Consider the following 25,172-nt stretch of genomic DNA (forward strand, 5'->3'; position numbering starts at 1 on the left):
TTTTGTGGGGTGGGGAAGAGAGAACAAAAACACGAATAACTTGCTCCGGAGACTTCAAGTGAGAGGGAAGGAGGATTGTGTTGTGAGAGACAAGAGGTGCTCCCTTTCAGGGAGCCATCTCCCCCCTAAGCTTAGGACAAGTGGGGGAGGGGGCTCCTTAGGGTCCCGATGGGAAACCAGGAGGGGGGCCCTCTCGGGGCCTGAGGACCACCTCGCCGCCTCCCCCCTCCTGCCGCTCTCCATTGTCCCAGGCAGCAGCCCAGCCTCCGCCTCGCCCCATTATCCCTGCCCCTCCTCACCGTCCGACTCGGCCCGCACCAGCAGCGACATCCCCTTGAGCCGTTCCACGTAGGTGGACGAGACGTGCCCGGTGCCCCTGTCGTCCCATTGCCGCTCTTCGTTGAGCGTGTAGACCTTCACCCGCCGCCGGGTGTCCGACATGGTGCGCGGCCCGGCCCGGCCGGACTGCGAGGGGCTGAGGAAGGGGCGGCAGAGGGAAGGGAGGGGAAGGAGAAGAGGGCGCCGCCGCCGCCGCTCAGGAGCCCTTTAACTCGCCGCTTCTCATGGCGCCCGGGCCTGCCGCCTCTGCCTCCGCCTCCGAGTCCCCCCCCCCCCCCTCAGCGTCACCAGGCGAGCAGCAGCGACTACCACCGCGGCGCGGCCGCCATCTTGTAATCCGACTCCTGTCCCGTCCCTGCCTTTCTCTTCCTCTCAGAGCCGGGGAGGGAGGGGGGAGGAGCGGGGCGGAAGGCCTGCACGGGCTCCACTAGCAGGGGCTACGGCGGCCGAGAAGCGAAGGAAAGCGAACGCGAGCGGGCGCACGCCTTGGAGCTCGCGTAGTTTGAAAGGGAAGGGCTGAGGAGGAGGAGGAGTTGATGTGATGGGGAGGGGAGGAGGTTGCGCCTGCGCGGTTGCGCCTGCTCCTGCTGAGCGCGGGAAGGCGGCGTTCCTTCGCCTCTCTCGACCTCTCCGGCAGTTGACGGCACATAGACTCATGGAAAAAAAACGTGCAGAGAGATGCATGTGGCGAGAGTCTGAGGCCCGCGCAGATTAAAAAAAACAAAAGCACGTCCACAGCCCTTCCCAGGAATTAAAATTAAATTATAATTAAATTTAGTTAATTATAATTAAAGAAGTAACACATGCACCAATATTTGAATACAGGAACAATCAATCTGAAGAAGTGTGCATGCACAGGAAAGCTTATACTCAGAACAAATTTAGTTGGTCTCTGTGGTGCTACTGGACAATTTTTAATTTTTTTAATTTCTACTGTGTCAGACCAACACTGCTACCCACCTGAAACAATCAATCAGTTAAGGTTCCCCACACACAACCACCACCCCAACTACGTCCAGGTGTTTCTTATCTTGTGTTTTTATAAGCCACCTTGAGATGTGCGGACGAAGGGCGGCATACAAATTTAACAAAGATAAATAATAACGAAATACAGTAATACATTGATTTAATAGCTGCCGGTTTGAGAAGCAGTCATGCCACGGGTTCACGCATGTTCTTTCTCTGTTGCAAATGAGACGAAAATGAGCTGCGTTTTCTAAAAGCTTTGAAGGTTCTTGCGTCTGCCTTCTTTGTACCTTTTCTGTACCATTTTCTCATTTAAATGTTATTTGAAATGTATTAAAAGGAGGGATGCAGGCATGGGCGGGTATCGCCTCCAAGGTGAAAGCACTTCCCTCAGTTATCACGGATATATGAATATTATTTATTTGTGTAGCCAAAGCCGATAACAGCAAATACATTAAACAGAATAAAATACACCACAAGGTAAAAAATAATAATTTTAAATTAAAACCAGGCATTCTGTCAGATGAGTTTGCTTCCCTGAATAATTTAACTTTAAACCCCCCCACAAAGTTTTCTCCTTAAAATTGCTGCTCCAGAGGCCAAAACAGGCCACTTTTTCAGAGGTGTGGGGGACGCTGTCCCCTAATAAAATGTTAAATCAGATTCTCAATCCATCTATCAACTGGAATGTTTAAATCTTTGAACGCGGCTGCTGTTAAATCTTCCTAAATTGCGCAAACCAGTAAGTAGTGCTTCAGGTCTATTGCCTCCACATGGGCAAACACTCACTTCATGTGCCGTTTTCTCAAAGCTCAAGATTATTTAAAAAAACCTCCTTAAACTCAACAACGTTGCAAAAGAGAGTAGCTGGCTTTTCAACTATATCAATTGAACATGCCCAAGCACCAGCGCTTTTGACCTGAAGGAATTGGTGACAAAATTTGCAAAGGAAAAGGCACGCAAAGCGAGACTTAAATTTTAACATCACAATTCGCAAGGCTGCGCGCCGAAACATTTTCTTTTGCATTTGAGGAAGGTAATCAAAGGTTGCTGCATTACTACTTATTGCAATTTAAGTTAAATTAAGCGGTTTCAAGTTTTGCACTTTTCGTTTTCCTACAAGACACCCGCTTTCGAAATTCGAAGTTAGCTGTCAGGCTTGGGGGTTGTAAGTCGCTAGCCTTGCCTAGGGCACCGGCACTAGTTCCAGAGAACTATGGCACAGTGGGGACACACACATACACAAAACAACAACAACAATGGCATAGTGTGTAGACTGGAACTGCAAAGCCACAAAGGCATTTATCCATTTGACATTAGTGGTGCTGGTTACATAGTGAGGGTGAGGAGTTTGCATGGGGAGTTGGACATACTAAGGGGCTCCAGTATTGTGGGGGTGCGGCAGGAAAAGGGTCTGGCTAGTATGGTGGAGTGGATAGAGCATGGCCTTTGCAGCCTGATTCAAGATGAGCTGCAACAGGAGCACTACCACCATGCAAACGTACGATAAATGATGGGAAAGTAAATTCCCCAAATGCATGTTTGGGTTAAAACTGGGTCTGAAAAGATTGAAGATACTTGGGTTAGAGTTTCAGGCTAGAACTTGGGAGGCCAAGGGTTCAAATCCTCCACTCAGCGAAGCTCACGATACCCCTGTTCTGATACAAAATTCACAATCTCTTTAAAATAACAAACATCTGGCTGTTGTCAATATCTATTGTGTCCCTGTGAGGACATGAGTTCTAGTTATTCAGGCTTTACATGGCTGGCACCTACAAACTCCAGCCCCCTGGCAGTGGCTAATACCTGCCCTGGGACCTCTTTTTTATTTTTATTTTTTGGATGAATTAAACATTTGGAAAATACATTATCTAACTGTACAATCCATAACCTTGTGAACAGTTATGGAACCTTCCTTTTCTCGCTTTTATTCATAAAGCTATTCCGATCTGCTGTATACAGTTGTGTTTTATGATATGCTAAGCAGTATAATCGATTAGGATACTACTTTCTAATTCATGCTAGTTGCTTATTTCCCTTTAAAACTGGGTCTAAATCCTGGGCTGAAAATGAAGCTCAGGACAACAATAAATGATGGAATGCAGGAGATTTCAATCTGTGTAAGAACTGCTGAGCTCCTGTGTGTCTTTTCCAAAGAGTATATAAGCTGAAAACTCTCCAATATGTTTTGCACACCAAGCGGTGGCCTAGTTTGCTTCTGTGATTGGAGCAGTCTTGACCGTAACAGAACACTTATTCCCCCCCAAAAACTCTGTAAATTAAAATTACTGAGTTGGCTAGAGACTCAGAGTCATAACAATATTTCCAAATCAATCGACAATAAATTCACCAAAGTCAGTCCCACTTTCTCCCATTGAAACTACAATTACTACTGAACTTCAAACAAAACATTAAGAGTTGTGGGAACTCTAACCCAGTCCTCACAATATCTATTTTACAAAAGCCTAAAACTGTGAAGTTATAGACCACTAAGAACACTGTAGATAAGAAAACACTACTTGGATAGCAGTATTGGAGTTCTTTTCCTTTTCCCCTGGAACGATTAATGCACAAAATGATGTCACCTTCATTAAAGGATAGTCCATAACTCTTCATACTATGCCGAGTGTTAGACTAATTATATACTAAACAATTCAGAAGTTAATTCCACCTCAGCACCTTTATTGTTCCCCAAGGTGCTTACAACTAAGTTCCAGGACGAAGGACGTGTCTCAATGGTTAAAACTGGAGCAGCTAATGGTTATGCAGAGACCAACAAACCAGTCACTGTTGTTTAGACTCGGGGCTTGTTGTGACACATATTTGCATATCTAATTATGCAAATAAAATGTGAGATCACCTTAACCTTAGGCTTCAAGAACAAGCTGCAACAGGGAGAGTTGCCCTACAACACTTATGAAAGACACAGTCATTGGGGCAAGCCTCTGGCTGCTGAGAATACCCTCTGCATGACCTTGCCAGCTAAACTTAATGCACAGACTAAGAGGTGCTTCTCAGGGCAGCCAAGGGTTTATAGCACTAGGGAATCATAGTCCTGATGGCACGATAAACTCGCACAGGCTGCACTCCGAGTAAGTCCAACAGAACACAGTGGGATTTACTTCCTAGTGTACACACAAACACAGAGGGTGGAGATAACAGTCTTGATCAAACAGCAGAAAAGCAATATTCCATCCATATTTGTTTTATTCATCATTAAACATATTTTTAGTCCCTTCTCTATCGCAAGAGCTCAGGTTTGGTCACAATACCATTACAAATCTCATCAGGAGGCCTGTTCCATGTGACGTAGGAATGGCACCATTTAGTTTGATGGCACCTACTCTTTGGGACACCCTCCCATCACACACCTTTGCTCTGGGCCCCACTGCTGCCATAAGGGAATTGCTTGCAGGCTTCCCCATGGCTCCTGAGTACAGGGTTTGATGAGGCTTTGGTCTGATCAAGCCAGGCTCTCCTTAATGGTCAACACTGGGCTAAATGAAGAGGCTAAATAGACTTCTCTGGCAGCAGCAAACAAAAGATGCTTCACAGTAATTCCCTCTAGAATTTGCTCTGTCTGTGCCTGGATGTATTTGATAGGGAAAACGTCCACCTTTAGTCCCCACCCCGCGTTCAGTTCTCACTTGTGGCTACTAGAAGCCACACCCTGGGAATGGCTTTGACTAGCCGGCTAAACCAGGGGAGACTAGTTGATGTGTCTCAAAACCTCAGTGAGTTAGGGACTCACCTAGACAGCATCTTAAAAAGCAGAGACATCACCTTGCCAACAAAGGTCCGTATAGTTAAAGCTATGGTTTTCCCAGTAGTGATGTATGGAAGTGAGAACTGGACCATAAAGAAGGCTGATCGCCGAAGAATTGATGCTTTTGAATTATGGTGCTGGAGGAGACTCTTGAGAGTCCTATGGACTGCAAGAAGATCAAACCTATCCATTCTGAAGGAAATCAGCCCTGAGTGCTCACTGGAAGGACAGATCCTGAAGCTGAGGCTCCAATCCTTTGGCCACCTCATGAGAAGAGAAGACTCCCTGGAAAAGACCCTGATGTTGGGAAAGATGGAGGGCACGAGAAGGGGACGACAGAGGACGAGATGGTTGGACAGTGTTCTCGAAGCTACCAGCATGAGTTTGACCAAACTGCGGGAGGCAGTGGAAGACAGGAGTGCCTGGCGTGCTCTGGTCCATGGGGTCACGAAGAGTCGGACACGACTAAACGACTAAACAACAACAGCATGTGAAGACATGCTCTTATGGATTGAGTGGATGAGACCAAGAGTGGGTCCAACGGTCAAGAAGGCAGTTTCCGCACGCTTGCAGTAGTGGGGAGTGAGGGGCAGATGGGGCTCATCAACCTGGGAAGGAAGCCCACCTAGGAGATCCTAAACCTCCGCTGCCTTGCAGGATATCTTCAGGAGAAAAAAAGGCTGAGGACTAAACCCTACACAAATCCGGAGTGGAGATCTGAAACAGTTGGAAGGCGCCTTGCACACCTCCTTCCAGCAGCTCCTGCAGCCAAGCTGGTGCCAAATTGATTGCTCTCCTTTCCTTTGGACTATTATCCATGAGGCTGAGAGGGGGTCTTGTCATCTGGGCAGCCTTGTGCCCCAGGGAGGTCACAGCACTGCTGTTAATGCAATAGCTTTATTTCACCCCCAGAGGCACACTCCATTGTCTCTCAAGACAGACGGATGCCAACAGCTGCACTCTCAGTATGGTTTTAACACTGGAGAGCACCCAATATTTCTTCTGGCTGTTGGTTCATTTTGACATTTTGGTTATTGCTTCTACTGGGAAGTGCAGCTCCCAATATGCAACAATAATTTCAAAGTACAATACACTTGGGAGCTTAGCATTTTATGAAAATCACATAGTAAATCCATACATCTTGCAAGGTTCCTTTCTGGTTGGAGACAGTTTTGTTTTGCTCATCCTGTGTTGTTCTTCACACTTACATCTCCCCCCAGGAAGGTAAGGTAAAGGTAAAGGTAGCCCTGCCCGTATGGGCCAGTCGTGACCGACTCTGGGGTTGCGCGCCCATCTCGCTTAAGAGGCCGGGGGCCAGCGCTGTCCAGAGACACTTCCAGGTCATGTGGCCAGCGTGACGAAGCTGCTCTGGCGAGCCTGCACCAGCGCAGCACACGGAAACGCCGTTTACCTTCCTGCTATAAAGCGGTACCTATTTATCTACTTGCACTTAGGGGTGCTTTCGAACTGCTAGGTGGGCAGGAGCTGGGACTGAACGACGGGAGCTCACCCCGCCGCGGGGATTCAAACTGCCGACCATATGATCGGCAAGTCCTAGGCGCTGAGGTTTTACCCACAGCGTCACCCGCGTCCCAGGAAGGTAGATTGTCACATTTAACAATGTGCATTCCTGTACGTACAATTAGTGTGTCTTTTTTATTCTGAGGCCAAGAGGAGAAGGATGTTCTGCCTACTTTTCCCCTTGTGCTATTGTACACAACAGCAGACTCACCATTTCTAATATAACACCACAAGAGATTTGCAGCAATGCTTCCAGAACTTCAATAAATTTTGCAGATTTCTATGATTGGATTTGCATTTTAAGGCACCCATTTCAGTTTTCATCTTGTTTTTCCTGAACAGACGTTGGCAGCCCACAGGCCACCCTCTCTCCACTAATCTTTACACATCCCAAAAGTTGTTCCTGCCTAACCACCTGTATCTTTCAACTGGTAGCCTGAGGACCTGATTCCAGTGTGAAATATATGAATGTTACACATTCAGCATGACCAAAAGACAAAAAAGCCACACTGTCTTTGATGAGCTCTCCTGAAAATGCCTTTAAAAAAATGTTCATAATGGGATCAGCCTGCCATTCTTCAAAGCCGCACTAAATTTGCCAGGTTGCTCTTGCTCAAGTTATAAATACGCATTTGCTAAAATGTTCGCCTGCAAAGTTGTGTTGCGCAGTTTGCTCCATTTTATAGCAGTCAGTCCCATCGTCACTAGTTTCTAATGGGAAAGATGCACATAAAATTGTATTGAAAGGATTTCAAAGCAAAGCCTACTGCAGAGTTAAATAGATCACGGAGGTCATTTTCTGTTATGCGAGAGAATGAGCTGTTTGGATTTTTTACAGACATTCTTGCAAGTCGAACAATATACAGAAGACAGCTGAGTGTGAGCGCACACACATATGTATCTTCAACACACCTCTTGAGCAACAAAAGGTGTTAAGTAGTAGGCAGTTTTTTTTTCTTATTGCCTGGAAACAGTCCAGCTACTTGGAAGTGTTGTTTCAAGTTTTACATACTTTACAGAGGTGTTGCTATGGGCATGTTTTTCAAAACGAAAAAATTCTACGAGGGGAAAAGAAAAAGAATCAAACGACAGAAAATGAACTGATATCCACTGATCTTTATACAAAATTTAAAACATTTCTCTGTGTGGCATACAAACCTGCATGATAAGAACCTGTCATTTCCCAACAATTTAGTCTCTTGTCAGAGGGTCACAGCATTGATAAGTCCAGAAAGATTTCTACACTTCCGAATAAAAGTTGCTACGATGTTGAACTAGCAGGCTCTGGAATGGCACCTCCTACGACGATATTGCTCTTGTCACCGAGTGTTTTAACCACTGTTGTAGCTGGAGACTGAAGCACTTTCCTCGAAAGCCTCATTCTGCCGTCCGTAGGATCACGCCCAAAATATTTCACCTGTTCATTGGGAAGAAATGGGATTGATAGTGTGTAAGGGGATTTGACACTTCAGTATAAAAGTTAAAACACCTTAATTGTTTTTTTTAAAACCCTATTTTTAACTATTTGCTTTTACAATATAGGCAGACAGTATTAATAATAACCCATAAGAGGTACTCAAGTGATTTTAGAAATGGGACATCTTGGGTATGACTGAAACCCTCAATAGTGAAAAAGCTTCCCTTTCTTTTCTACTAATAACATTTGAGGATTCCCTCCTATCACACTAGGCAATTTCAGAAAACAGGGAATAACTTGTGCAGGAAGACTTTTGTGGGTGTACCATCGCAAGTGAATAAAGGCCTTGTGGCCTGGTCCCATTTTTTTAAATTTCTGTTTTGGACTATGGAGAGTGTTGACTTTGGCCTCGTTCACCCTGAGCTTTGAACCACATTACGAACCTTGATTACAACCTTTGGTTTGTGTGGAAAGAGCCTGGGTTCAGACAACACATTAAGCCAAACCATGGCTTACAGCAAAACAACCAGGAGGAGCTAAGCAGCTAGAATCTCCAATCCAAGAGCCTACACCTTTGCTCATTCACACTAAGCCACATTTTGGTTTAGCATGAAACCGAGCCTTTGCGATCTACCGTAGATTCCGGCGTATTAGGCAACTGGGCGTATAAGATGACCCCCAGCTTTTGCTGCTCAATTTTAGAGTTTTAGAGTTATAGAGTTTGAGCACTGCCAGGGCCAGAGCGCGTACCCCTCCGCTGCCTCTGCCGTCACAGCAGCAGCAGCAGCCCGAGGCGAGGTGCTTGGCGGGCGGGCGGGCACCGCGCTCGGAAGGACTTTCTGCGTCCCATTCTGTGGGAAGGGAGGAGGAGCGATGGCAGAAGGGGCGCCTCTGCTCACCGGCTCCCTCTCCTCCTTCCCAACACGTATAAGGTAAAGGTAAAGGGACCCATGACCATTAGGTCCAGTTGTGGCTGACTCTGGGGTTGTGGCGCTCATCTTGCTTTATTGGCCGAGGGAGCCGGCGTACAGCTTCCGGGTCATGCCGCCAGCATGACTAAGCCGCTTCTGGCGAACCAGAGCAGCACACAGAAACGCTGTTTACCTCCCCGCCAGAGCGGTACCTATTTATCTACTTGCACTTTGACATGCTTTCGAACTGCTAGGTTGGCAGGAGCAGGGACCGAGCAATCGGAGCTCACCCCATCGCAGGGATTCGAACCGCCGACCTTCTGATTGGCAAGTCCTAGGCTTTGTGGTTTAACCCACAGCGCCACCCACATCCCTTCCCAACGCGTATATCCGGCGTATAAGATGACCCCCGACTTTTTGGGTGATTTTCCAGGGATAAAAAGCCGTCTTGTATGCCGGAACATACGGTATGTACATGGACCTGTGGGATTGTATGAGACAAGAATATATACCTATCAACCCCCCTTTTCCCATAGTCCTGCTTTCAAGTGGGGCTTCACCTAACAGGATGTTCCTACATACAAACACACTGAGCACAGTTCTAGCTTTTTGGGTTGGACCAGATGATCCTCATGGTCCCTTTCAACTCTTTGATTCTCCCCCAACAGACCAGTTTTCTACGTGCGGAGGCTCATTTAATAAGGACAAGGCCCTCTCGCAGCTGGAAAGGGTGCATCTCAGAAACAGGCCTCCCCACCTCAGGCAGACCCTGTCCCAAGTGGGAATGCAGAAGGACAGCCCTACTGTCAAGCCAGAGGAGTATGAAAAATGAAAAGAGAAAACTCGCCACAGGATTCCCCCCAATATTGAGTCAGTTTACTAGCCAGCTACTATTTATAGTCACCAGTGACCCACTTCCCTCCTCTGAATCCTCTGGCAAGCGCAGAAGAGTTAGGAGAAAGGAAGGGAGGGGTCTTCTCTAATTTGCACTAATGTATGGAGAACAAGAACATTTGTCCCACTTCTGGGAAGAGATCCCTGCTGTTTTCTCACCTTATCTGAAGCAGAGCGCGAATGGGAGCTCTGGGGAGGGGAATCTGTGCTTCAGTGCTTTACATGCCAGAGAGCCAGGAGAATTTACCCCTGGCAAGAGGATTTGTGGACACCTGAACAGGCACACACTCTCATCCCAAACAACCCCACTTTGCCCCCACACGTGCATTATAAGGACAGTACATTTACAGCAGAAATCATATAGCATAGCAGTGATCTATTAAGTACAACCTAATGAAATGCTAGTTGCGCAAAAGGAACAGTTTACGGATGGTGTCCATTGAGTTTACATACACATTAACCTTCTTAGACAATTGAAAAACACCTAGAGGATGTTCATATATTGGTTTAAAGTTTACCTGGATTTCTTGGCCAACTTCTAATCCAAGAGCACTAGGATGTTTAATCTAGAACAGAGGGTCAATATCATTATTTTTATCCAATTATTTGCCAGAAAATCCTACTCTCCTAGGGCATGAATTATTATTCTTTTACCTTTCCATCTTCCATTTGCTTGGTGTTAACATGTACAGTGGTACCTCTGGTTATGTACTTAATTAGTTCCGGAGGTCCGTTCTTAACCTGAAGCACCACTTTAGCTAATGGGGCATCTGGCTGCTGCTGCGCCACCGGAGAATGATTTTTGTTCTCATCCTGAAGCAAAGTTCTTAACCCGAGGTACTATTTCTGGGATGGCGGAGTCTGTAACCTGAAGCGTCTGTAACCTGAAGCGTATGTAACCCGAGGTACCACTGTAACTGCAAAATTCTCTAAGTGGCCACCATGGTCAGAACGACCCATTCATGTGACAGTAATAGCACAGATCAATGGGGCCAAACCTTAAAGATAATGGGTGAGATGGAAGATAGCCCATGGATGTGTCCATTCACACAATTGGGCTTCTCCATCATCTCCTCCCCTCTGCAGTCCCCCATGCACTCTAGAGGACCATTTGGAGCAGATTTGGGGCGGGGGGTGGTGGTCTGGGATGGTGGTGGAAAGAATAGAACTGAAAAGTTCCACTGCATCAGCAGGTGGTCATGGCTAGATATTGGCTGTACACTTACTAGTTAGGTTGCTCCTGCCTCAAATGACTCTTCTGATAAATATGGCCAAAAGGCAGACTTCTTGACCTACTAGCATAACTTCCTGCGCACCACATCTCCACAGTAATGGCACAGGAAATAGCAAAAGCACCAAAGCACAACTCAGCCACTACTGAAGGAAAAAATAAATACCTTTCTTTGATCCAGCTGAGAGTTGTGAAGTAGAACGGGAGTCATGTTTGGGTACAATTTTACCATCACCCCAATATCTCTGCATTAAAAAAAGAAGAGTAGAACTTGCTTTACATCAACAGAATGTGAGGAGAGGGCTTGTGTTGCACAATATATCCTTACTTAGATGAAGCTAAGCCTGTTCCACACATTCCTCTATTATTGGCAGGAGAAAAAAACCGCCTTATTTTTTGCAGGCTTGTTTTCTTTACTTATTCTCTAACCTTTTCTGAAGTGTACAAAAAAACGCTTTGCAGTCCTTATCTCAATAGTTTTGTGGACATTTTAATCTCCATTCTTATGCAATAAGGCTGGTGAGAACGTGGGTAGGGGGTCAGCATTAAATCACATTTAATAATAATAATTATTATTATTTATACTCCGCATATGGCTGAGTTTCCCCAGCCACTCTGGGCGGCTCCCAATGAAGTATTAAAACAATACAGCATTAAATATTAAAAACTTCCCTAAACAGGGCTGCCTTCAGATGTCTTTTAAAGATAAGATAGCTGCTTATTTCCTTTGCATCTGATGGGAGGGCGTTCCACAGGGCGGGTGCCACTACTGAGAAGGCCCTCTGCCTGGTTCCCTGTAACTTGGCTTCTCTCATTGAGGGAACCACCAGAAGGCCCTTGGCGCTGGATCTCAAGTGTCTGGGCAGAATGATGGAGGTGGAGACGGTCCTTCAGGTATACAGGACCGAGGCTGTTTAGGGGTATTAAAGGTCAGCACCAACACTTTGAATTGTGCTTGGAAACACACTGGGAGCCAATGCAGATCTCTCAAGACTGGTATTATATGGTCCCGGCGGCCACTCCCAGTCACCAGTCTAGCTGCCGCATTCTGGATTAATTGCAGTTTCCGGGTCACCTTCAAAGGTAGCCCCACATAGAGCGCATTGCAATAGTCCAAGCAGGAGATAACTAGAGCATGCACCACTCTGGCGAGACAGTCTGCAGGCAGGTAGGGTCCCAGCCTGCATACCAGATGGAGCTGGTAGACAGCTGCCCTGGACAAAGACTTAACCTGCGCTTCCATGGACAGCTGTGAGTCCAAAATGACTCCCAGACTGCGCACCTGGTCCTTCAGTTACCCCATTCAGGACCAGGGAGTCCCCCACACCTGCCTGCCCCCTGTCCCACCAAAACAGTACTTCTGTCTTGTCAGGATTCAACCTCAATCTGTTAGCTGCTATCCATCCTCCAGCCACCTCCAGGCACTCACACAGGACATTCACCACCTTCACTGGTTCTGATTTAAATGAGAGGTGGAGCTGGGTGTCATCTGTATACTGATTTAAGGGTCTGGGAGGGAGTCGTGGAACAATGCACTCCCTCATGTCTGTTGCACACAACTGCTTTTATATATGGGTAATAGCCGTTGTGCAATTCCTGATTCACTGGAATTATATTTAATTATAAAAATATAATTAAACGGCTGGATAGGGTGCAGAATCAGGTCAGTTATGAGATGAGGGAGGTATCAAACTAAACAGAAGCTGCATCGAGACGTTTACAAATCACTGCATTTGTATTTAACTTTAAACTGTCCTATTTTAAAACATACCGTATTTTTCCGTGTATAAGACTAGGTTTTTTACCCAAAAATTAGGTTTAAAATTGGGTCTCGTCTTATACATGGGTAGTGCTGAGGGGTGTTTTCTTAATTTGGAGTCCCCCAAAATAGGAGGTGTCTTATACACAAGAAAATATGGTAATCCTTCAAATTAAGAAAAATATTAGTATTCACCACCATTTTCAGATTTGTGTTCTTGATGTTTGTAGGCATATATAAAATACACTCAAGCTAAGCAACTGAATAGTTGCTTATATAAAAAACACAAGCTCAAGGTAATGTACATTGTTCTCCCTCCTCCATGTTTAATCCTCAAAACAACCCTGTGAGGTAGGCTGGACTAAGAGGCAATGACTAGCCTAATATCATTAGTCATTATAACCTGATTACTTTCTCTTACCTCAGTTCTGTTATTGTGGCTGTATAAATAGCTCCGAATTCCAACTGATAGTCCTGCTACAAGAAACAAACCAGAAAGAGATGAATAACTAGTTCGGCAAAACCAAGGAATCTGGAATTTAAAGGATGTGTGTGTGATTCAGCACAGGACCTGCTGCTCGATGAAAAATGCAAAGTTCGTACTGGGCACCAACAAGCCATTTCTAATAACTATGCATCCTGGCCATCATATCTTAGATATATGTTTTAGCACACCCTATCTAATTGGCTTAAGGCAGCAGGAAAAGCAGCTGTACCTATATTAAGAGACGGATCTTGATACATGAACAATATATCAAAGTCCTTAAAATATTCACTTACATCATCTTTGCAGATTTCGGCAATAAATTCTCGTGCTTCATGCATAGCAGACGGCGTTGGAGCAAATACAGAAAAGGTCTCTTCGTCTATTTGGCTAACGGTTACCCCTGCAGGATAAAAATGTGGATAAAATCAACACTGCTGTAAAACAAAGAAAAAAAGATTGGGTGGTTTTGTACAGGAATTGTTAAGTGACTCAACACACAGGTGCTATAGATGTGTAGGAATCAAGGGGCGAAAACACCCAAATCGTCAACGTAGAGGAAGGAGGAAGGCAGATTTCAGACTTGCTGGATCTACTCTGCAGATTCCTAAGACAAGAGAGCAGATTCTGAGCCTAGGAATTTGTTCTCCGTTCCACAACAGAGCTGAACTCACAATCCTTATGGACAGAAATTTCCACTCTTGCTCGCTGCCTACATGTCAGTGGGAAAGTAATCTTGCTGCTGCTGGGTGTCAGAAATCTCCGTGCTAATCTACTGCAAAGAGATCTGCCAGTAGGTCCCAACGCACCTTCTTGCTCATCTCTGCCATGAATGAATTCTTCTCCACGTTGTTCACTATAATGAAGGATGCCAATGCCATCCGGATCTCCCGCAGGAAACTGAAGCCAACTAGCTTAAGGAAACTCTGGAAGGTATTGGCTGTTGTTAAGGTTAACGGCAGGAAGTGCGAAGTAAGGAAAGTTTTCATGAGACAGGGAAAGAGTCTACAGCATGGGTAGGCAAACTAAGGCCCAGGGGCCGGATCCGGCCCAATCGCCTTCTAAATCCGGCCTGCGGACGGTCCAGGAATCAGCGTGTTTTTACATGAGCAGAATGTGTCCTTTTATTCAAAATGCATCTCTGGGGCATAGGAATCTGTTCTTTTTTTTTCTTTTTCAAAATATAGTCTGCCCCCCCCAAGGTCTGAGGGACAGTGGACCGGCCCCCTGCTGAAAAAGTTTGCTGACCCCTGGTCTACAGGTATGTTTAGCCTGGAAAGAGGAGACTGAGAGGAGATACGATAGCCACCTTCAAATACCTAAAGGGCTGTCACGTTGAAGATGGAGCAAGCTTGTTTTCTCCTGCACCAGAGGGTAGGACCTAAACCAATGGCTTCAAGTTTCAAGAAAGGTGATTCTAGCTAAGCAGTAATACAAATTTTAATATTGGTAAGAGCAGTCACGAAATTAAAAGACGCCTGCTCCTTGGGAGAAAGGCGATGGCAAACCTAGACAGCATCTCAAAAAGCAGAGACATCACCTTGCCAACAAAGGTCCGTATAGTTAAAGCCATGGTTTTCCCAGTAGTGATGTATGGAAGTGAGAGTTGGACTATAAAGAAGGCTGATCACTGAAGAATTGATGCTTTTGAATTATGGTGCTGGAGGAGACTCTTGAGAGTCCCATGGACTGCAAGAAGATCAAACCTATCCATTCTTAAGGAAATCAGCCCTGAGTGCTCACTGGAAGGACAGATCCTGAAGCTGAGGCTCCAATACTTTGGCCACCTCATGAGAAGAGAAGACTCCCTGGAAAAGACCCTGATGTTGGGAAAGATGGAGGGCACAAGGAGAAGGGGATGGACAGTGTTCTCGAAGCTACATGAGTCTGACCAAACTGTGGGAGGCAGTGGAAGACAGGAGTGCCTGGCGTGCTCTGGTCCATGGGGTCACGAAGAGTCGGACACGACTAAAACGACTAAACAACAACAACAACAGCAAGAGCTTTTTGACAGCAGAACGGACTCCCTTGAGAGGTTGTGGACTCTCCTTCCTTGGGGGATTTAAGCAAAGGCTGGATGGTCATCTGTCAGGGATGCTTTAGCTGAGATTCCTGCCATCACAGGGGGTTGGATTAGAAGACCTCGTGGTCCCTTCCAACTCTACAATTCTATGATTCTCATCTACATTCCATTTGCACTAAGAGAAAGCACACGGCCACCAGAAAATGAAAAACTTTATTTGTATCCCTGCTTTTAGTCTTTGGGGAAGGAGGACAGGATAATTTAATAAATTGGCAAAAGTACACATCAAAAAGCAACGAAGACTCACCAGTTTCAGCTTGAAGTTTTTTTAAATTATAACCTCCAGGGCCAACAAATCTTGCCCTTTTTGATAATGGCACCTGAACATTTTCTGAAATGCAAAGAGTTCAAGTGAGAAATTTGTTGCAATACTAGGATCAAGGGCTTTCCACATCAACACTACCTTTTTTTCCTGGCTGTACGTAAACGTTAATATTTTTAGAGACTTAAAATATCGTGGCATCGTTCTGGAACTCATTTTCTCCAATGGGAATAAAAGTTCCATCCATGGGACACTCCTACCAGTAGATGAGGGGAGGTGGCCTCCTCTGATTTCCCATGCAACTCCCTTCTGCCCCACAAAAAAAATTGGAGTGTATATGAGAATGCAGGAGGAATCAGGAAAAGCTACCTTTTTTCTTTCTGCCAGCAGGATCCTCTGTTAGATCAAAAGCCCTTGCATGAATAGGAGGGAATTCGGGACCTAAACTATTATCTTAAAGACATAACTTTTCAGCTCAAAAGATGCCATCGCTTTATGGTAGCCTTGTAAGTTAAAATTCATTAGTTCACAAAAAATGGGAGGGGCGGGGGCTTTGCCATACTAGCAGTCTGAAATGAAGTATAAACAAAATTTACCCCAAATTTACAAATGTTGACTCCCTGTCTGATCACCTGGAGGGGATTCTTACTTGCCAGATATAACCAGCCAAGTTGATGTTTACAAACCAGCATTATTTAGCCTATTTTAGATGTGGCATAAGAAAACACACAAGGAAGAAGTGCCATACATATCAACTATAAAAAATCAAGGCAGATCCCCCCCCCCTAAAAACAATGAAATTTAATCCCAGCAAAAGTTGTTTCAAATGGAATTACATGATTGGAAGTTTTGTCCAGTTTTTGGTGTGGTTATGATAGGAATGAAGCCTTTAATAGTACTGTATCCTGAACAAATTTTTAACATGCTTATGTGACTTTTGTTATGGAATTTCTCCTTTCGGGACTTTTGTAGTGGGAAGTGAAATAGACATTTAAGAAACCCAAGCCTATACTGAGAGGGGCGCGGGTGGCGCTGTGGGTTAAACCACAGAGCCTAGGACTTGCCGATCAGAAGGTTGGCGGTTCGAATCCCCATGATGGGGTGAGCTCCCGTTGCTCGGTCCCTGCTCCTGCCAACCTAGCAGTTTGAAAGCACGTCAAAGTGCAAGTAGATAAATAGGTACCGCTCCGGCGGGAAGGTAACCGGTGTTTCCGTGCGCTGCTGTTGTTCGCCAGAAGCGGCTTAGTCATGCTGGCCACATGACCCGGAAGCTGTACGCCGGCTCCCTCGGCCAATAAAGCAAGATGAGCGCCGCAACCCCTGAGTTGTCCGCAACTGGACTAATGGTCCGGGGTCCCCTTTACCTTTAAGCCTATACTGAATTAGGAATTAACTTGAAAGAAAGGTTCTAATCTAAAAAGTAATGCATGCATAGGATGACAACTATGGGCTGTATCCTTGACCACCAACCACTGTTCTTAAAAAGCATGGTTTGCACACCTGCGAGAACTTTGGTCATCCAACTGCACTCCCCAACCCACCTCTCAGAACATGTACAGTTAATTACAAATGCTATTACCTACAAGTGGTCCGTTCTCTTTTCTGCTTGCTCTAGGTTTTGCAATCGTTTTGTTCATAATTTGCAATATTTCTCTCTTTGCCACTAAGGGAGAAAAACACACACACACACAAAAAAACCCTTCTAGTTTAAATATAGAACACACATGTTAAATGCTTTCATTTTAAAAAACCTCTATTTTGTTGCAAGGAAACCTTCCTTTCTTCCCTAATGCTTCTAACATGACTAATCAAGCAAAACTTTTGCACGCAGCAGCACAGCAAGGGTTTGAGGCACTTTTGGGGAGCTGCATTGTTCAATAAAAGAGCAGAATTGTTTCCAGTTTTATGCTTCATAAAGGCACTTAGGGCAGCAGATCTTCTGTCCATCTCTGTGCATTATTTCCAGCGCGTTTTAAAAAGCCCTACATCTCCCTCCCCCAGGTGAAGCACATTACACTACAGAGCACTTAAATCACTGTGCAATAATGAATCCTTATTCCATTGGTGTAAGCTTTTGCTGGTACAGTGGTACCTCGGGTTACATACGCTTCAGGTTACAGACTCCGCTAACCCAGAAATAGTACCTCGGGTTAAGAACTTTGCTTCAGGATGAGAACAGAAATCGTGCTCCGGTGGCGCAGTGGCAGCTGGAGGCCCCATTAGCTAAAGTGGTGCTTCAGGTTAAGAACAGTTTCAGGTTAAGAACGGACCTCCGGAACGAATTAAGTACTTAACCCGAGGTACCACTGTATTGTGTTGACTTCTGAAGCGGATTCTTGGAATACAAAAACACATCACCCAGTGCAATCACAAGTTCATCTAAATAATGGGCCACCATATGTTACTTAGGTAGAAACCGCCCCCACCCTCAAATTTATTTCAATGAACGCCTTGCTTGGAATTGGTCACATTTGCTTATGTCACATGGAACGCTTTCTCTAACACACGGCTTTTCTGCAAGCAAGCTAGCAGATGCAAAGAAATCAAAATTGCTTTCCTGAGAAAAATGAGAGCTAGCCAGCTTTCTTCTTCAGAAACAGAAATCACGCTGGGTGGGCAGAGTTCACAGCCTATAAACAACAGTTTGACTGGGAAGAACTATGGCTAAGCTGTAAGCCAAAGAGTATCAAAGCAATCCAGAACCTCTGGCGGCAACAGGCTAGCGAAAGCTGCCCCATATGGAGTTAAGTTTGCAACGTTTAATTCTTTCTAATTGGTAAATCAACTATCTAAACCTTTATGCCAGCCTTTCTCAAATTTGGATTCCCAGATGTTGTTGGTCTACCACTCTCATCAGTCCTGACTGCTGCCCCTGCTGACTATGGAAGATGGGAGTTGTAGTTCAACATCTCAGAACCCAAAGTTTAGAAAGTCTCCTTTATATGCTGATTAGTCATGGTGGCTGCAACTTAAAGACATTCTTGGTTATTTTTTTGAGGCTATTCTGCTTAATAATAATAAAATAATATTATTTATACCCCACCCATCTAGCTGGGTTTCCTCAGCCACTCTGGGTGCCTTCCAACAGAATATTAAAAATACAATAAAACATCAGACATTAAAAACTTCCCTAAACAGGGCTGCCTTCAGATGCATTCCTTTAAGAAATGAGAACGATAACATGAAAAGGAAAATATTAAAGCTGGGCTCGCTGTCTAACAGTCAACGGTAGGCTTTGTTTATTAGATGCAAGATAACTCTTCATTCTCCTGCCAACCTAGCAGTTCGAAAGCACGTCAAAGTGCAAGTAGATAAATAGGCAGTGCTCCAGCGGGAAGGTAAACGGCGCTTCCGTGCGCTGCTCTGGTTCGCCAGAAGCTGCTTAGACATGCTGGCCACATGACCCGGAAGCTGTACGCCGGCTCCCTTGGCCAATAAAGCGAGATGAGTGCCGCAACCCCAGAGTTGGTCACGACTGGACCTAATGGTCAGGGGGTCCCTTTACCTAACTCTTCATTAGGACACCAAACTGAGGTCTCGCAGCGTGCACATTAAAAAACTAATCAGTCATTTTGCTTAGAACAGGGATAGTTAACATGTGGCCCTCCACATATTCTTGGACTCTAGCTCTCATCAGCCCCAGACAGCATGGGCATGGTGAGGGACAATGGGCAAAGTCCAGAACCATCTGGAGGGCCACAGGTTTCCCACCCCAGTTTAAAATGAAGTGACCCATAAGCTAAAAGCTCTTTTACAAAACTTAACATGAAGGATGAGGATCTCAGTATTATCATATTTTTATTTTTTAGATTGTGTCCAAGGAGTACCTTGGCTCCAAACAAATATATGCCCAGTGCATATCTTTCTTTAAGTCTTTGGTTCAATAACCATTAATGCCACATTTTATTTCATATAGGAGCATTCTGAATAATGCATATTAGGTTAATAACCTCTCAAATATGCTGAGTCCCTTTAATATTAATTTTTTTCCTGCATATCATGAACCAGACTCCTAACTTTTAAACACTGGAAAAAGAGACAACCAATTTACCTGGCACATAAGAAGCCATACATTTTACCAATGAAATGATTTTTTTTTTAATTCACACATCAGAATTATTCTTATCATACCACTGAACTTGCTATGTCTAACAATGATTGCTTGTTACACCAACAATTTTAACCAGGCATCCACAAAAGGTCAAAACAGGGCCAAAACCAGAATAGCGATTTGTTAATTTATTATTTGTGCTCATAGTGCAATGTGTACTTCACCAAATGGGCCTAGGGCAGGTTGCAAAAATATGAAAATCCCTGAAGAACACAAAAATGACCAGTATCAAAGCAAAGGTGGCAATACGTCCACACAACCATAGACCTAGGTGAAGAGGCCCATCTTGATGAATTGCTGAAAAGCATTACAACAGGCTCCCTCAAACTCAGCCCTCTGGATGTTTTTGGCCTACAACTCCCATGATCCCTACCTAGCAAGACCAGTTGTCAGGGATGATGGGTATTGTAGTCTCAAAACATCTGGAGGGCCGAGTTTGAGGAAGTCTGCATTACAGTAATGGTTCAAGGTACACTCAGAGGGGAGGTCACCTCGGAGGAGAAGGGCCATCACAGAAGCCCTTCTCACATGCTTTGCAGTGCTTCTCACCCTTGGCTCCCCAGCTGTTGCTGGACTACAACTCCCATCATCCCTTGGACCACTGGCCCTGCTAGCTAGGGACGATGGGAGTTGTAGTCCAACAATAGCTGGGTGCTCAAGGTTTGAGAAACACTATGGCAACATAGAGGATGACAGCGCTACCAGTAAGGCTACCAATTGTAGGGAACTGTCCATGGGATACTACATAGCGACACAGCAAATGGCATCACGGGCAGCCCCTTAGACCGCATGCCACGGCCAGAGGCAAAAGCAGACAGAGCAACGAATGTGACTGTTACCTCTGTGCAGTAAGCATGTGCTTATCCTTCACCCAGGCAAGCAAGATGCACCTGACGGCCAAGGACTTTCAAATCAGGCAAAAGCATGTTTGTGGGCCTGAGGTTTTGCCCCTGGTATGTAGGGACAGAATGCATGCCGTTCCAGAAGCTTTCAAGAGGCTTTTATTTAGAAGGCTTAACCTCAAAGAGACCACCTAAATACAATGGTCAAGTCAGAGATATTAAGGTGGGCACTGATAAGGATTTAGTGGTACCTCAGGTTACAAACGCTTCGGGTTACGAGCTCCGCTAACCCGGAAGTAGTTGCTCCAGGTTGAGAACTTTACCTCAGGATGAGAACGGAAATAGCGCTGCAGCGGGAGGCCCCATTAGTGAAAGTGCGCCTCAGGTTAAGAACAGTTTGGGTTAACAACGGACCTCTGGAACGAATTAAGTTTGTAACCTGAGGTACCACTGTACTGTTCTAATAGGCTGATTGTCCATTTCATGGGAAATTATCAAAACAGCAGTGAAAATCAAATGCCATGCGCTCTACACTCACCTGTGGCTTGCTGAATAGCTTCCATCACAATTTTTAGGGGTATCCCTGGTAGCTTGATATCAGCCTAATGATACACAAGTGAAAAAGTTAAAATCACTATCAACGGCATTGTTTTTTTCTGGAACAGAGGTTTATTTCAAATTAAGAGGATTGGAGGAGGATACCTGTAAGGCAGTGATTCCTTTATTCGTTCCAGCCATTTTGAAGTCCATATCACCATGATAATCCTCTATTCCCTGCAGAAAATAAATATATTCCAAATGTCTTTCCAAGACCACAGAGGTTCTACTCACAGACCCAAAAAACCAACACCCCAGCCCTAAACATAATAGAGGGATGCAAAATCTACCACAATAGGTTAAAACAATTCCTACATTTTGGCTGCAACCACAAAACCTATACTTGAAACATATTTTCGCAGTCGGTTCCTGTCTGAGGAACCTTTAGCAGAAGTCTCCTAATTATAGTTTATTTTTCTCCTAATTATAAGTATTTTTGGGTTGCGCTCTGCGGCGACCCGGAAGTAACGGAGCGCATTACTTCCAGGTTTTGCCACTCGCGCAGATGGTCAAAATGACATCGCGCGCATGCGTGGAAGCAGCAGAACGTGACCCGTGCACGTGCAGACGTGCTGTCGCATCTTACATTCTATTCAGGATGCAAATGGGGCTCCGGAACGGATCCCATTCGCATCCCAAGGTACCACTGTATAAGAGTTTGAATACAACTGCACTACAAGCTTAAGCTTATTTTAAGCCAATGCAAGTGGTAAGAATTCTATTAGAGAACACTAGCTCCATCAAAGGGATGCAGGTGGCTCTGTGGGTTAAACCACAAAGCCTAGGACTTGCCGATCAGAAGGTCTGCAGTTTGAATCCCCGTGACGGGGTGAGCTCCCTTGCTCGGTCCCTGCTCCTGCCAACCTAGCAGTTCGAAAGCACGTCAAAGTGCAAGTAGATAAATAGGTACCACTCCAGCGGGAAGGTAAACGGCTTTCCGTGGGCTGCTCTGGTTCGCCAGAAGCAGCTTAGTCATGCTGGCCACATGACCCGGAAGCTGTATGCTGGCTCCCTTGGCCAATGAAGTGAGATGAGCGCCGCAACCCCAGAGTCGGTCACGAGTGGACCTAATGGTCAGAGGTCCTTTTACCTTTACCTAGCTCCATCAAAAGAACTATGATTTCCAAGATTTCAGGTAAGCAGACACAATTACTGTATACCAATTCATGTATACATCTAATGCAGAGGTCTTCAACCTTTTTGGGTCCATGGGTTCCTTGACCAACTACATTCGTTCTGCCGTACCCCTGTGGGGCTCAGGAACCCAGTTGTGTCACCTCCTTGCCTGCCGAGCTGGCAGCCTCTCACCCTTTTTCAAACACCCTCCCTTGTGGAGTGTTCCCTCAGCCTCTTCTCCTCCCCACTCTCCTTGGGAGTTCTCTGGGCAGCCACTGCATCCACCACTGGCCTCTGAGCTGCCTCAGCTCCTGGCAACCAGCACCCCTGTCCAGCCACAGAGGCACCATTCGCCTGGGGAGCTTGTATTCAGGGCTACTGCAACAAATAGCTGTGCAAGCCTTTTGGAGGCAGAGACGTGAGAGGGCATCAGAGGGAGGGAGGGAAGGACAGAGGCCAATGTTGCCCACGGCACCCCTGACCATAATTCAAGGCACCCCAGGGTGCCACGGCACACTGGTTGAAAACTACTGATCTAATGCGATGCTGTGATGAATGTGAGTTCTGTTGCAGATGTGGAAGATTTTTGCACGGACAGCAGATTTTGAACATCTGGCAGTCAATGTGATAAAAACATTAATGTCAAATCAGGTACTGTGGTTACAATAAGCCGTCAAATTATTCCCCATTTTAGCATTGTGGCTACTAATGAAGTGTTAAGGTGGCTGTTCTGCATGTAAACGCTATGCATTCTCCAACGTGAACTAATAGTAAACAAAGGGAACTTTTATAATCATTTTGTACTATCCAAAGCAGGCACCCCCAAACTCGGCCCTCCAGATGTTTTGGGACTACAACTCCCATCATTCCTAGCTAACAGGACCAGTGGTCAGGGATGATGGGAATTGTAGTCCCAAAACATCTGGAGGGTTGAGATTGCTGATGCCTGATATAGGGAATCCTGTAATCCTGTAAAGCAATCCTGTATTATTATCTCATACTGCAGATGGAAAGGATTAAGGAGAAGAGATGGTAGTTTGTCTGAATTCATAACAGAGGAGAGGTTCAAAATGAGGACTTCCAGATTCATAGCCAAGCCTCCAAGCCACGTGTAATTGCCAATTTGTGCACAGTTACCTATAATTTACACATGTCACAGATCTGAGTTTTAAGCTAGAGTCCAGATCTTTTGAATACTGAGAAACAGACTCAATTAGGAACTCTTACCAGAATGTCTGTTAGCAAGCGATAATCCTCAATGTCTCCATTTTTTTCAGAATTAGCCCTGGAAACCAAACCAACAGCAACACCTGCGACAGGAGACGATATTGGGACTCCTAACAATAAAAGAGAATATAGCATTTCAGAGTTTTGGTGCCACTTCCATTGACCTATGCATAAACACGTCCCAAAATATGAATTCTTCTTTGTGGAATACCTGCATCCATCAGTGCCAAACTCCCACCACAAGCAGAAGCCATTGACGATGATCCTGGAAACAGAAACCACAAGGTTATGCTATCAACCATTTTTGAGTAGCTGCTAAAATAAATGATCTGCATATAAATAAGTTTCTTAGCAACACAAAAGAAATGGAGAACCGTTTGCCACCGTATGATTTATATTTCTCCCTGGGATAGGGGGTTTTCTTTCCAGATACAAGAAGCACTCGGTTTTTGCACTGTTTTGTTGCGGTTCAGAAATTTCAGCTAACATCTGCAACAGTATATAGTCTAAAGACATGTCCTCAAATTATGGGTGAAAGAGTAAGGTAAAGGTAAAGGCCATTAGGTCCAGTCATGACCGACTCTGGGGTTGCGGCACTCATCTCACTTTATTGGCCAAGGGAGCCGACGTACAGCTTCCGGGTCATGTGGCCAGCATGACTAAGCCCCTTCTGGCAAACCAGAGCAGCGCATGGAAATGCCGTTTACTTTCCCGCTGGAGCGGTCCCTATTTATCTACTTGCACTTTGATGTGTTTTCGAAATGCTAGGTTGGCAGGAGCAGGGACTGAGCAACGGGAGCTCACCCCATCGCGGGGATTCGAACCGCTGACCTTCTGATCGGCAAGTCCTAGGCTCTGTGGTTTAACCCACAGCGCCACCCGCGTCCTTGGGGGAAAGAGTAGGGGTTTCCCTAATGAAATCCACAAATATTAGGCCAAAGCCCATTAGCCAATTCATGACCCCTTGCGCCTTCTAAAAAGGGGGGAAATCTCAAAAAGTAACAGGGGTGGACCTCATCCTTTGCCCTTCCCATTAGCCTTGTGATAAGGGCCCTGCCAGATTTCAAATCATAGGTGTGGGGGCGAGTGGAGATAGTTTTATCGATGGAACGATCTGCTTAGCGCTAAGTTGAATTCCACCCACACATTCTGAGCAATAGTTAAATAATAAAAATCAAATACCATTTGACTCCAGTACTTCTGAAGTAACCCTTATTGTGAAAGGGAATTCACTGGGAATCACAGGCTTCAAAGCCTTCTCTGCAAGTGCACCTACAAATAAAAAATTATGTTGTGAATTACAAGGAGTAATTCAGTTTCAGTCTAAATATTCAGCTTCTTCTGTTCTTACTCACCATGGCCAAGCTCTCTTCTATTCATGCCAGTAATTTTGCCAATCTCGTTAGTTGCGTATGGAGGAAACTGCAAAATTTTAATATATCAAGAGGGGGAGAAAGTCAGTATAATGCTTTTCTGATTGTCAGCATTCATTTCAAGGCAAACATCCATGGAATTCACCCAAAAGGATAAAAATATGTTCATGCAATGAGTCATTTGCAGAGTTATTAATATGCTGCCCTTTGGAATAATCTTCAGCCACATATTTTAAGTTGTTCACTTTCACAGTCGTCACGAAAACAATATGA

General features: G+C 45.2%; 2 protein-coding genes across 5 annotated transcripts in view; both read right to left on the reverse strand.

Annotated features, from left to right (window-relative positions):
* Positions 1-875, reverse strand: part of PPP4R3B (protein phosphatase 4 regulatory subunit 3B) — a 29,435-nt gene extending 28,560 nt beyond the window's left edge. Inside the window, exon 1 of one of the 2 annotated variants that reach the window (XM_083605080.1) lies at positions 300-875. In XM_083605080.1, the coding sequence (XP_083461206.1) occupies positions 300-441 (142 nt within the window). In that variant the 5' untranslated portion in view covers positions 442-875. The remainder of the gene's footprint in view (positions 1-299) is intronic. The other variant, XM_083605079.1, reaches the window with a different exon arrangement.
* A 5,290-nt stretch (positions 876-6,165) lies between these two features.
* The window catches only part of PNPT1 (polyribonucleotide nucleotidyltransferase 1), a 41,478-nt gene continuing 22,471 nt past the window's right edge, over positions 6,166-25,172 (reverse strand). For 2 of the 3 annotated variants that reach the window (XM_083605099.1, XM_083605100.1), the window contains exons 16-28: positions 24,882-24,948; positions 24,709-24,798; positions 23,738-23,791; positions 23,527-23,636; positions 21,289-21,360; positions 21,125-21,188; positions 17,213-17,296; positions 15,619-15,702; positions 13,585-13,691; positions 13,226-13,281; positions 11,212-11,290; positions 10,333-10,380; positions 7,689-8,009 (exon numbers count right to left, since the gene is read on the reverse strand). In XM_083605099.1, coding sequence (XP_083461225.1) covers positions 7,854-8,009; positions 10,333-10,380; positions 11,212-11,290; positions 13,226-13,281; positions 13,585-13,691; positions 15,619-15,702; positions 17,213-17,296; positions 21,125-21,188; positions 21,289-21,360; positions 23,527-23,636; positions 23,738-23,791; positions 24,709-24,798; positions 24,882-24,948 — 1,071 coding nt within the window. In that variant the 3' untranslated portion in view covers positions 7,689-7,853. Of the gene's footprint in view, positions 6,282-6,656; positions 7,651-7,688; positions 8,010-10,332; positions 10,381-11,211; positions 11,291-13,225; positions 13,282-13,584; positions 13,692-15,618; positions 15,703-17,212; positions 17,297-21,124; positions 21,189-21,288; positions 21,361-23,526; positions 23,637-23,737; positions 23,792-24,708; positions 24,799-24,881; positions 24,949-25,172 lie in introns of those variants that run through there. The other variant, XR_014545828.1, reaches the window with a different exon arrangement.

This window comes from Podarcis filfolensis, assembly GCF_964270895.1.
Source record: "Podarcis filfolensis genome assembly, chromosome: 3".
Classification (NCBI taxonomy): domain Eukaryota; kingdom Metazoa; phylum Chordata; class Lepidosauria; order Squamata; family Lacertidae; genus Podarcis; species Podarcis filfolensis.